The sequence below is a fragment of the Vombatus ursinus genome, unplaced genomic scaffold, assembly GCF_900497805.2.
Source record: "Vombatus ursinus unplaced genomic scaffold, bare-nosed wombat genome assembly UNPS02005286.1, whole genome shotgun sequence".
In the NCBI taxonomy this organism is placed as follows: domain Eukaryota; kingdom Metazoa; phylum Chordata; class Mammalia; order Diprotodontia; family Vombatidae; genus Vombatus; species Vombatus ursinus.
Window position 1 is genome coordinate 14,099,523 of NW_020945064.1, and position 13,434 is coordinate 14,112,956.

Here is a 13,434-nt window from a genome sequence, read left to right on the forward strand (position 1 = left end):
GTCAACAAACATTAATTCTAATGCAATCATGTATCCTCTACACTGTGTTACATCAATTGTGTGATGGCAAAAATGAGTTTTACTGTGGAGTATCACTTGAAAAAACCTATTTGTTCCCTGCTGAATCGGCATATGGAGTACTGAGGATCTCTCAATTACTTTTTAGAGGTAATAAAGTCCAAGATTTTTTCACCCTTTCGGTTATATTCCCCTCTCCTTCACACAGCTTGAGAATCAATCCCTCAAAACTGTATCACATCCAGCAAGTACCTCATTTCTATACATTTGACCTAGTTCAGACACTTTCCCTTTGTTTTATTCTACTTCTTCAAAAAACATATCTGGAGCATGATGTGAAGAGTACAGATGCAATGGCTCCACTGTCCCTGATGGTAAAAGATTTTGGTGTAAAAATCTTTACAAATCTTTTCTATCTTTTGTCTGCTGCCTTCCAGTTTCATCCTTAAACATCCTCAGCATGACTTGAATTAGTCAAGTCTCTCACCAATGTTTCTTTAAACTTTTTTCTCGTTCTATTGCTTCTCACTGTTTTGTAAGATCTTGCTCCTAATTGTTCACTGTCCTCAGTAAAACTTTACAAATGAATCTGTAATACAGCATTAATAACAACATAACTTATACACTGATTTAAGTTTTTTCAAGTGTCTGTGAGGCGGTGCAGGTGCTTCTGACCACAGAGGCAGTGAGGATCCAAACCAGGCCACCTGACTCCTCATCCAGAACAATATCCATGGGGATCAAGCCCCAGATCTCTGCCCTGTCAGTAAACCTGGGACTAGACACCAGGAGTTTCTTTGACTGCCAACTTGGTGACATCACTACCCGCTGCTTCCCTTTTTGTTTGGCTGCACACACATAACAGAAAAACTACAGACCGGTCAACACCACCACAGACTCGTTTTTCCAGCTCTATTCTTTCTCCTTCTAAACTTATCCATGCTAAGCCTCCTTTTTCTTCTGCAACCATTTTTCCTTAACTTTGACACATTTAGTCACTTTCCCATAAACATTCTCCCTTCCCATTTCCCCTGCTCAGAGCAGACAGCATTCTAAACCGTCGTAAGCCGTTCTTTCTTTCTCCTATACCCAGAGCTGTCTCTAAAAGCAGGCTGCACGTGTTTTTTAGATGTCAGGCCGCAGAGTAGTTTTTAGGGGCTACAGCAGGCCACTGATGTTTCTTCTGATGCAGCATGAAATAGCAGGAAGAGTGCTAGCGTTAATCAGTTGAACTGAGCTCAAGACCTACCCTCTGAAACGAAACCTCTGTGGAAACCTTGGGAAACCCCTTTACCATCTCAACAGGGTATACTTTTCTCATCTGTCTGTCAAATGAAAGTATTGGTTTAGAGCACCTTTAAGGTTCCTTCCATCTCGGAAATACTATGTGTCTAACATTCAATGGTTCTTCATAGGAAAGTGAGGTTAACTCAGACCACCGGCAAAACAAGCATCTAAAAACATAATTCTACTGGGAGACCCATGCATCATGCACGGCGCTAAATGAATAAGATATTAGAGGTTCAAACACAATGGTTTCATAACAAGGTGAGGAAAATATATTCTGTTTTTCAGACGGATTCCTGCATTTTCTTGGTCTTTTTGATTAGAGTAGCACATTAGGTAGAATATCATTGGGGAACACAAGAGTAACAACAACACACATTCCCATAGCACTTTAAGGTTTGCAAAAATGCTTTCCTGTAAGGTGGGCAGCACAAGTATTATTTATCCCTACTTTATAGAGATGAAAGGTAATGTTCTATGAGATTAAGAATAGACCAGAAGTGGGGCAGTTAGGTGGCGCAGTGGATAGAGCACCGGCCCTGGAGTCAGGAGGACCTGAGTTCAAATCTGCTCTCAGACGTTTGACACATACTAGCTGTGTGACCCTAGGCAAGTCACTTAACCCCAATTGCCTCACCAAAAAAAAAATAGACCAGAGGAAAGAATATCTTACAATGGTCTCCGTCCTGGGATAAACCTTTTAGCTCAAATTCCATCAGCTTAGGAGAACAGCATGGTGTAACAGAATGAATGCTAGATTTGAAATCCAAAGACCCAGGGTTCAGTCGTGGCTGTGCTGCTTACTAGCTCTGTGCCTGAGCAAGTCACAACCTCTGTTCTTTTCTAATCTCCTTGTGAAGGGTGATGACAGACATCTATGTCTATGAAGAAATTCTGCTTCTGTCTTTAGCCTAGTGATGTTGGGAATTGGGCACATGGAAAGGATGTGGAGAAGGTGAAAGGACACGTGGTTTAACTGGTCTGATGTAGGTCTAGATGGAAACTTAAGGCAGTGGAGGAAGAGCCAAGATGGAGGGAGAAAAGTACTCAGCTGAGCTCTCCCAAGTTCCCCTCCAAACAATTCTAAAGCAACACTTCAAATCGAATTCTGGAGTGGCAGAACCCATAAAAGGATGGGGTGAAACAATTTCCCAGCCTGGGACGACTTAGAAGGTTGACAGGAAAGGTCTGTCTCACAGGGTGCTGCTGGGCCCCGGAAACACAGCACCGGCAATGCTGTGGGGTGGCTGCCCTGGGGGCAGAGCTTCAGGAGCTCTCAACCCACAAACAAGTCAGAAGGAGATTTCAGGAAACCCTGGGCTGGTGCTGGGTTCAGGACCCTGTCGGGGGAGCAGGGACCTTGGTCACAATTCCAGGGCAGAGAGGAATGCTTGTGATTGTTCATGGGGGAGTAAAGACCCTGGTCTCAATTCCAAGACAGAGGCAAGCACTAGCAATTGTGCCTACATTTCCAGGGCCAGGAGGAGTGCGAGCCCTATGGCTACAGGGAAATGAGGTCCCTTCCTGGGTAAAGACCAGAGATTAGGCCAGGAGAGTGGGGACCACACGTCTCCTTGTCATACCACCTTGGAAGCACCAAAAACCTACAGACCCCCAGAGCCATTTCTGAAAACAGCAGCAAGATAGGTTTGAAGCTTAGGACAGTGCTGCCTCCATCTTGGGAGCCCAACTTTAACACAAAGTTAAAAACCAAGAAATAGGCTGAAAAAATGAGCAAACAACAAAAAACAAAACAAAACATAACCATAACAAGTTACTATGGAAAAAGGAAGATGGAAGACACAAAAACCAAAAGAAGACAATGATATCAAAGCAGCTACAAGCAAAGCCTCAAAGAAAAATGTGAATTGGATACAAGCCAACAAAAACCTCCTGAATGAGTTCAAAAAGGATTTTAAAAATCAAATAAGAAAGGTAGAGGGAAAATCGGGATAAGAAATGAGAGTAATGCAAGAAGATTATAAAAAGAGAGTCAATAGCTTGGTAAATAAGGCGCACACATACACACACACACACACACACACACTCACACATACAGAAGAAAATAACACCTTAAAAAACAGAATTGGCCAAACAGTAAAAGGAGGCACAAAAAAACCCACTGAAAAGAAGAACTCCTTAAAAAGGACAATTGGTCAAATGGAAAGAGGTACAAAAGCTCACTGAACAAAATAATTCCTTAAAAATTGGAGTTGGGTAAATGGAAACTAATGATTCTATGAAATACCAAGAAACAGTAAAACAAAACCAAAAGAATGAAAAAATAGATAATAATGTGAAATATATTATTGGAAAAACAAGTGACCTGAAAAATAAATCGAGAAGTGAGAAACTTCAAGAATTCTTGGACTATCCTGAAAGCCATCATCAAAAAAAAAAAAAAAAAAAAGAGCCTAGATATTAAATTCCAAGAAATTATCAAGGAAAACTGCTCCCATATCTTAGATACAGAAAGTAAAATAGAAATTGAAAGAATCCACTGATCACTTTCTGAAAGAGTCCCAAAATGAAAACTGCCAGGAATATTATAGCCAAATTACGGAGCTCCCCAAATTACAGAGGTCAAGGAGAAACTATAAAGAGTAGCCAGAAAGAAACAATTCAAATATTGTGGAGCCAGTCAGGATCACAAAATTTAGCAGCTTCCACATTAAAAGGATCAGAGGGTTTAGAATACAATATTCAAGAAGGCAAAGAAGCTAGAAAACAAAGGAGCTATTCTTACAATCAAGAATAAGCTATCCAGCAAAACTGAGTATCGTCCTTCAGGAGAACAAAATAGACATTTAAGGAAATAAAGGACTTTCAAGCCTTTCTGATGAATAGACCATAACTGAATAGAAAATGTGACTTTCTAATACAAGACTCAAAAGAAACACAAAAGGTAAACATGAAAGAGAAATCATAAGGGAACCAATAAGGTTAAAATGTTTACATTCCTATATGAGAAGATAATTGTAAGTCCTAAGAACTTTATCATTATTAGGGCACTTAGAATGAGTATACATAGACAGAGGACATGAGTGTGAGTTGACTATGATAGGATGATATGAAAAAAATTAACAGGTGAGGAAGAGGGATGCACTGGGAAAGGAGGATAGGGAGAGGAAGAATGGGGAAAATTATCTCACATAAAAGGGGGACACAAGGAAGACCTTTTCATGTGGAAAGGAAAATGGAGGGGGGGGGTTGGAGGGCAACACTTGAACCTTACTCACATTGGAATCCACTCAGAGCAATAATATACAAACTCAATTTGGCACAGAAGTCTATCTTACCCCACAGGGAAGAAGCAAGGGAAAAGGATAAGAGAAGGGGAGGGTGGCTGATAGAAGGGAGGTAGTGGTCTGAAGCAAAACAGACTTAAGAGGAGGGAAAAGGTAAAAAGAGAGAGAGAAAGATAAACAGGGAAAAAAATAAGATGGAGATAAATATAGAGTTAATAATCATAACTGTGAATGTGAATGGAATACACTCACCCACAAAATAGAATTAGATTGCCGAATGGATTAAAAACCAGAATCCAACAGTATGTTATCTACATGAAACACACTTCAAACTGAGAGAGACACACAGACTTAAAATAAGGAGCTGGAGCATAATCAGTTATGCTTCAGCTGAGAAAGCAGGGTAGCAACCATGATCTCAGATAAAGCAAAAGCAATAACAGACCTATTTAAAAGAGATACACAGGGAAACTATATTTTGGTAAAAGGTAGCATAGGCAATGAAGTAATATTAAACATATTTGTACCAAATGGCATAGCATCCAAATTCTTAAAGGAAAAGTTAAATGACTTACAGGAGGAAATAGACAGTAAAGCTATATTAGTGGGGGGGGGCCTCAACTGTCCCCTCTCAAAACTAGATAAATTTAACCATAAAATAAACAAGAAAGAAGTTAAAGAGATGAATAGAATTTTAGAAAAGTCAGATATGTCATACCTCTGGAGAAAACTCAATGGGAATAGAAAGGAGTATATATTTTTTTCTCGGCTATACACGGTACCTTCACAAAAATTGACCATGTATTAAGGCATAAAAACTTCATAACCCAAATTCAGAAAAGCAGAAATATCAAATGCATCCTTTTCGGACCATAATGAAATAAAAATATATTAAATAAAGGGCCATGGATACATAGATTAAAAATTAATGGAAACTAAATAATTTAATCCTAAAGAATAAGTGGGTCAAAGAACAAATCATAGAAACAACAAACAATTTCACTGAAGAGAATGAAAACAATGAGACAACACACCAACATTTATAGGATGCAGCCAAAGCAATACTTAGGGGAAATTTTATATCTCTAAAAACTGACATCAATAAAATAGAGAAAAAGCAGATCAATGAATTGGGCATACAACTAAAAAAAACTAAGAACAAAATTTAGATAACCAATCAAACATCAAATTGGAATTTTTGAAGATCAAAAGAGAGATTAATAAAATTGAAGGTAAGAAGACCATTAAACTAATAAATAAAAGTAGGAGCTGGTTTTATGAAAAAAAAATAGAGAAAGCATAGGTTAATTTGATCAAAAAAGGAAGAAAATCAAATCACCAGTACCAAAAATGAAAAAAATGAATTCACCACCAATGAAAATGAATTTAAAAAATTATTAGGAACTATTTTGCCCAGTTATATACCAATAAATCTGAAAATCTTAGTGAAATTGATGAATATTTACTAAAATAGAAATTGCTCAGATTAACAGAAGAGGAAATAGAATATTTAAATAACTCTGTCTTAGAAAAAGAAATTGAACAAGCCATAAAGGAGCTCCCTAAGAAAAAATCCCCAGGACCAAATGGATTCACAAGTGAATTCTACCAAACATTTAAAGAACAATTAATTCTAATACTATATAAACTACTTGGAAAAATAGGTGAAGGTGTCCTACCAAATTCCTTTTACAACACAACTGTGGTGCTGATACCTAAACCAAGAAGAGCAAAAACAGAGAAAGAAAACTATAGATCAATTTCCTTAATGCAAAAATTTTAAGTAAAATTCTAGTAAGGAGATTACAGCAATATATGACAAAAATCACACTATGACCAGTTGGGATTTATACCAGGAATGCAAGGCTGGTTCAATTAGGAAAACTATCAGCATAACTGACCACGTCAATAACAAAACAAACATAAACCATATAATTATTTCAATAGATACAAAAAAAGCTTTTGACAAAATGCAACACTCCTTCCTATTAAAAACACTAGAAAGCATAGGAACAAATGAAGCTTTCCTTAAAATGGTAAATAGTATCTATCTAAAACCATCACAGAGTATTATCTGTAATGGAGATAAGCTAGAGGCCTTTTCAATAAGATCAGGGGTGAAGCAAGGATGTCCATTACCACTATTATTATTCAATATTGTTCTAGAAATGAAGACAAGAAAAAGGAAAAAAAGGAATTAGAATAGGTAACAAGGAAACAAAACCATCACTCTTTGCAGATGATATGATGGCAAACTTAGAAAATCCTATGGAATCGACTAAAAAACTACTTGAAATAATTAATAACTTCAACAAATTTACAGGATATGAAATAAGCATTTCTACACATTACCAACAAAGTCCAGCAGGAAAAGATAGAGAAATACCACCTAAAATAACTGCAGACAATGTAAAATACTCGGGGGTTGACCTGCCAAGACAAACCCAGGAATCATATGAATACAACTACAAAACACTTCTCACACAAATAAAGTCAGATCTAAACAACTGGAGAAATATTAATTGTTCATTGGGAGGTCAAACCATTATAATAAAAATGACAATTTTACCTAACTTAATTTACTCAATTCAATCAAATTAGCAAAAAATTATTTTACAGAGCTAGAAAAAAATAATAACAGAAATCATCTGGGAGAACAAAAGGTCAAGAATATCAAGGGAATCAATGAAAAAAATGTGAAGGGGGATGGTTTAAGCAGTACCAGATCTCAAACTACATTACAAAGTGGTAATCATTAAAACAATCTGGTACTAGCTGAGAAATAGAGTGGCAGATCAGTGGAATAGATTAGGTACATAATAATACACAGCAGTAAATGACCATAATAATCTAGTGTTTAACAAACTCAAAGATCAAAGATTCTGGGACAATTTATTTATCAAAAATTGCTGGGGAAGTTGGAAAAGCAGTTTGGCAGAAACCAGGTAAACACCAACATCTCACAATATATACTGAGATGGGGTAGCTAGGTGGCACAGTGGATAGAGCTCTGGCCTTGGAATCAGGAGGACCTGAGTTCAAATCTGGCCTCAAGACACTTGACACTTACTAGTTGTGTGACCCTTGGCAAGTCACTTAACCTCAACTGCCCCACCAAAAAAGCAAAAAAATCAATATATACTGAGATAAGGTCAAAATGGGTACATGATTTAGACACAAAGGGTGACATCATATGTAAGTTAGGGGAGCATGGGATACTTTACCTGTCAGATTTGTGAATAAGAGAAGAATTTATGACCAATCAAGAGATAAAGAGTATTACAGTACGTAAAATTGATAATTTTGATTACATCAAATTAAAAAGTTTTTTGCATGAACAAAACCAATGCAACTAAGATTAAAAGGGAAGCAGGAAACTGGGGGAAAAAAACTTTTATGGCAAATTTCTCTGATATTTCTCAATATATAGAGAATTGCATCAAATTTATAAGAATACCATTCATTCCTCAATTCATAAATAGTCAAAGGACATGAACAGGCAGTCTTCAGATGAAGAAATTAAGGCTATCTATAGTCATACAAAAAAATGCTCTAAATCACTATTGATTAGAGAAATGCAAATTAAAACAACTCCGAGGTACTACCTCACACCTATCAGACTGACTAATATGACAGAAAAGGAAAATGATAAATGTTGGAGGAGATGTGGAAAAATAGTTACATTAATGCAAGGTTGACAGAGCTGTGAACTGATCAATTTGGCACTATGCCCAAATGACTATAAATCTCTTCGACCTAGCAATACCACCGCTAAGTCGGTACCTCCAAAGACATAAAAGAAAAAGGAAAAGGACCTATATGTACAAAAATATTTGTAGCAGCTCTTTTTGTGGTGGCAAAGAAATAAGACATTAAAGAGATGCCCATAAATTGGAGAATGGCTAAACAAGTTGTGGGATATAATTATAATGGAATACTATTGTACTTTAAGAAATGACTAGCAGGATGCTTTCAGTAAAACCTGGGAAGACTTATATGAACTGATGCAAAGTGAAGTGAGTAGAACCAGTAGAACAATGTACATAGTAATAGCAATATTGTATGATGATTAACTGTGAATGACTTAGCTATTTTCAGCAATGTAATGATCTGAAGGATTTATGATGAAAAATAGTATCCACCTCCAGAGAAAGAACTGATGGGAATCTGAATGCAGACTGAAGCACACTTTTTAAACTTTCTTATTCTTGTTTTTTTTAATCTGTGTATTCTTTTGCAACATGACGAACAGAAATGTTTTGAATGACTGCACATGTACAATCTATATCCAATCTATATCAAATTGCTTGTTTTCTAAAGAAAGGGGGAGGGGAAGGAGGAAGGAACTCAAAATTTTAAAAAACGAACATTAAAAATTTTTTGCTTACATGTAATTGAGAAAAAAAGAAACAAAAAAGAAACATATGGCAGTGAATGAAGTATAATTAAACTTTCATGTGTATAAAATCTGTTGTTTTGTCACATTCTTTCCTCCCATGCAGAGTTGAAAAACTACTATTATAGAAAAGCGACTTCCAAATTTACTTGGCTATGTATGATATTATACACTTTGAGGGCTGGAATATATCAATGTAATCCATAAATGCTGGTCTGGTAGGTGTGTGGATATGCGATATCCCTGAGATAAAGGGAAGTCAGATCAAATTTGAAAAATTAAACTCCCTTTCACACTGAAAAAAAATTACTGTACAAAATTAGTATCTCAGATACACACATAATTTCATCCTTAATATTTTAATGGGAAAATATTTCCATCGTTAATATTTTCTCATAAAACCATTACTTATATTACAGGGGAAGATCAGTATTCCTGAAAACACTACTTAGGAAAAATAGGGTCAATACAATTTATTTAGGGCTCAATTTGAGAGCCTATGCCTCTTCTGCTCTTTGCCTTTTGGATAACTTATTTAATATTAGTAATAATGTTAGCTAACATTTATATATATTAATTTGTGAATTGCATTGCATATATTTTCTTGCTAAAGAATGAACATGAGAAATGGGAAATAATATAAGGAGATGAAACATAAAGGCAGTCCATTTCAACTTCATCAGTAGAACTTTAAAGACAGGGTTTGGTGAGAAAAGAGATTAAAACTTTTGTTTAAAAGGAAAGGCTTAGCTGACAGTATTACTTTCCCCCCTTCAACTGTATACTATGACTAATCAAAAAGTAGGAGCTGATAATAGCTCCCATTTATATAGGCTTTAAAGCCTATAAAGCTATTATCTCATCTGATCCTCCCAACAACCCCTGGGGTAGGAAGTATTATTAGGCTCAGTGAATGAGTAAGGAAACTGAGGCTCCTATAGAAAGGTGAAGCCTTGCCTGCAGTATCCAGAGGAGTGCTAGCCTGGGAGTCTACAGACACAGGTATGAATCCCAGCACTTACTAATGCTGTCATCACAGGCAGGTCACTTAACCATTGGGATCCTCCCCTTCACCAAGAGTCCCTAGCCACACGTTGCCCGGGTATCCACTCTTCCCACCGATGGAATATGTGACTGGGGGAAGAATGCTCTATCGTTACTTTTCTTCCCATGCCATTTCATTATGGCTGGGGTTGATCAAAGGAGTTCTCTCCACTCTCTACCAGCTGCACTGGATCTCTAGAAAGCAGGAAAAAAGGAACCCGAGTCTTCAGTGAAGACTCCTTTTAAAGGCCAACCTGAAGGACTGGCTTCTCCAACAACAGTGTTCCAGAGAGTCTAAATAAATCATTTCATCAGAGGTGCCCAGCTCACTGAAATCTTGGGAGCGTCCCAAGGAGGCACCAACATCTGCTCCAAGCCAACGAATCCAATAGTTTTCTTTTGCCTTCTAACAAGGAGAAAACGGTCACTACATCCCAGTCAGAGGTTCCAAACAACAGCTCACTTCCTGGTAAGTTCATCAAATTGATCAGACACTGATCCAACAGAAGTACTCAGGCCCTTCTGACCACTTTTTACCCTCTTTCTTCTACCTTTTTTTCCCCCAAGAGAGAATGGAAATGGAGGTGGTTCCCCTATCATCTCCCTCACCTCCGTAAGTGATTCATGGCTGCCTTCAGGCAGAAGCACAAGGGAACTACATGTGTGCATAGGAGCCCCCTACTACAGCTGAGAAGAGAATTCCTGGTCACTTTTGGCTTTTCATTTCCTTTTCCTGACCACAAGTCAGGGAAGAGAGACCTGAGGACAGAGTTTTCTAGATGGTTTGGTGTCCAGGAGAAACACCTCACAGATACATGTGCTCTGTCCCATGGCTTGAGAAGAGTGCATGCACAATTTCATTCCTGAACCTCTGCTTCCTACCTAGAAGATGAAGATTTCCAAGGCAGTGGAATCCTAGAATTTAGACAACTAGCATGCCTCTGACTAATCCAAGTTCTGTTCCTTTCCAGAGTCCAAAACATGGGGTAGAGCTAAGTCTGAAAAACCTAGAACTTTAAAGAAAAATGGGACTCATGGAGAGGGAAAATTGTGTTGATTGTTCATTGGCTTTTAAGAGTTTCTCTACATTTATTATAGGGTTCATCTCCATTGCCTTTGGGATTAAATAAAGGTAATCTTTTGGGTCCACCCATTACCAGTGTTTTGTTACCAAGAGTTAGGTTAACAATCTAGGTTCTTGCTTGAACAGCAGCTAGGTAGGTGGTTGCCTGTATCTGTGGAAACATAGACTTAACATATATTGGGAGATTTCCCAAATAAAACTCTTGAGTGGGTATATATCTGCCAGGGCAGCTAGGTGGTGAAGTGGATAGAGCATGGGCCCTGGAGTCAGGAAGACCTGAGTTCACATCTGACCTCAGATACTTACTGTATGACCCTGGGCAAGTTACTTGACCTTGTTTAACCCAGTTTCCTCATCTGTCAAATGATCTGGAGAAGAAGCTGGCAAACCACTCTACTATTTTTGCTAAGAATACCCCAAGTGGGGTCACAAAGAATACATGACTGAACAACAATAACATATATTTGCTAAGAGAAACTAATCTTTGGGCTTAGTCTTGGGGACTTAGGTCTATGTGAGCTCAGAGTATGAGAGACCCTGGGCCACAGGTTATAGTTACACGTCTTTGTTTTGGACTGTTTTTTCTGGCTGACTAATAAAAGTTTACATACATGGGAGGGACAACGAGAGGTGGTTTTGATAGGATGTAGGCCAGAAGGGGTAGCTTCCTATCACACCCAGGATTAAATACAAATTATTCTTGTTTGCCATTCAAAACTTTTAATAAACTAGCCCCCTCCTACCTTTCTAGTCTTTTTAGAACCTACTCCCCAAGGCATACTCTTCAGTCCAGTGACACTGGTCTCCTGGCTGTTCCATGAGCAAGATACGCCATTGGTTGGTTCTGGGCATTTTCTCTGGCTTGTCCCCCACGCCTAGAACATTCTCCCTCCTCAACCCTGGCTAGACTTCCCTGACTTCCTTTAAGTCCCAACTAAAATCTCATCTTTGATAGGAAGCCTTCCCCAGCCCCTTCTAATTTTAGTGCCTTCCCTCTATTAATTACTTCCTATCTGTCCTGAATGTAGCTTGCTTGTATATATTTGTTGCATTAGGCTGTGAGCTCCTTGAGGTCCTTCTTTTTGCCTCTTCTGGATCCCCAGCGCTTAGCACAGTGCCTGGCAATAGTAAGTGCTTAATAAAAATTTTATTGATTGATTTTTCTGGGATGCAATAATGTGCTTTAAAAACCTTAAGGTCCTGCAGAAATGAGAGCTGTTGCTACTGCTTCTCCAGTACTGCACAGTTTGAGCTGGGAGAGCAGCATGGGCTCCCTGTGCTGGGGTTACCTGCGTTGTTCATCAGCACGCCCTCTCCATTTCTACAGTCCCCTGAAGACTCTTCGGATTCCTCTGGCACACTCCCATGCTCAGTGCCATCTTCCTGGCCAGGCGCTCCGGATTCTGGATGCATTTTTAGTTCTGCAAACACATACATGTGTGTGATGGTCAAGCAGGCTCTATTCACATCGTAGAAATTATACCCCAAAGGCAGCTTTTATGATTTAGGCAAATCCTCCCCAGGACTGAGACTATTCCAATGGAGAGGCCCACTACCAGTCAAAATATTGTAGGAAGAGACCTTATAGTTCAATCTAGTGCGAAACTCCCCTCCACCAGTTACAGATGGGGAAGCTGAGGCCCGGGGAGAACTGACTCGTCCGAGGTGACACGGTAGGTATGAAAACAGAAAACGGGGATTCGGCCCTAGCGCTTTTTCTCCTCCACGAGCCACTTCCCTCTGGGGGGCCCGGCCCCGAGCCCCGCCCGCAGCTCCTTCCTAGGCACGCCTCGGACTGAGGGTAGGGGGAGCGGAGGGGGAGCGGCGCTCTGCCCTCCCTGCCCCGCCCGGGCCAGCGGTGTCCCCGGACCAGCGGTGTCCCCCGCCCCGGGGGGCCGGCTCGCCAAACCTTTCACTCAGGTCTCCTCCAGCAGCTGAGGCTCCGCCGCGGCTGCGCCCTAACGCTTCCTCCGTCGCCAAGGCAACCGCGGCAGCCGCGCGCCCCAGGCGGCCCGGTGTCGCCAACGGCCCCGCCCCGCGCCGGCCGCGGTCACGTGGGGGGTGCGGCGAGGGCGGACGCGGCGCGGCTGGGCGTGGCGCTGTGGCTGGACTGGCGGGAGCCGCTGCTGGAGGGGCCCCTCGCGTCTGCAGGTAGGGCCTGCTGCGGCCCCGGCCGGGGGCCCCTGCCCCCCACGGCCTCGCCCCTCCTGGGAGCCCGCCCCCGGCCGGCCGGCCCATCCCCGCCTCAGCATCCCCCTCACCCCGCCTGACCCTCCCCCATGTTCTCCCGAGCCCTCCCCCATCCCAGTATGAGCCCGTCCTGAGCGCCCCCCACCCCATCCTCTCCCGAGTCTTAC

The 13,434-nt window shown here is 40.3% G+C and overlaps 2 protein-coding genes across 5 annotated transcripts in view; one reads left to right on the top strand and one right to left on the bottom strand.

The window, feature by feature from the left end:
• The window catches only part of DNAAF1 (dynein axonemal assembly factor 1), a 53,793-nt gene that overhangs the window by 25,636 nt on the left and 14,723 nt on the right, over positions 1 to 13,434 (bottom strand). For 2 of the 4 annotated variants that reach the window (XM_027847656.1, XM_027847653.1), the window contains one exon: positions 12,367 to 12,498. In XM_027847656.1, the coding sequence (XP_027703457.1) occupies positions 12,367 to 12,490 (124 nt within the window). In that variant the 5' untranslated portion in view covers positions 12,491 to 12,498. Of the gene's footprint in view, positions 1 to 12,366; positions 12,499 to 12,658; positions 12,770 to 12,986; positions 13,048 to 13,434 lie in introns of those variants that run through there. The other 2 variants (XM_027847654.1, XM_027847655.1) reach the window with 2 other exon arrangements.
• HSDL1 (hydroxysteroid dehydrogenase like 1) overlaps positions 13,171 to 13,434 on the top strand; it is a 24,518-nt gene continuing 24,254 nt past the window's right edge. The window contains exon 1 of the mRNA XM_027847658.1: positions 13,171 to 13,228. The gene's annotated coding sequence lies outside the window, so the exon portion shown is untranslated. The remainder of the gene's footprint in view (positions 13,229 to 13,434) is intronic.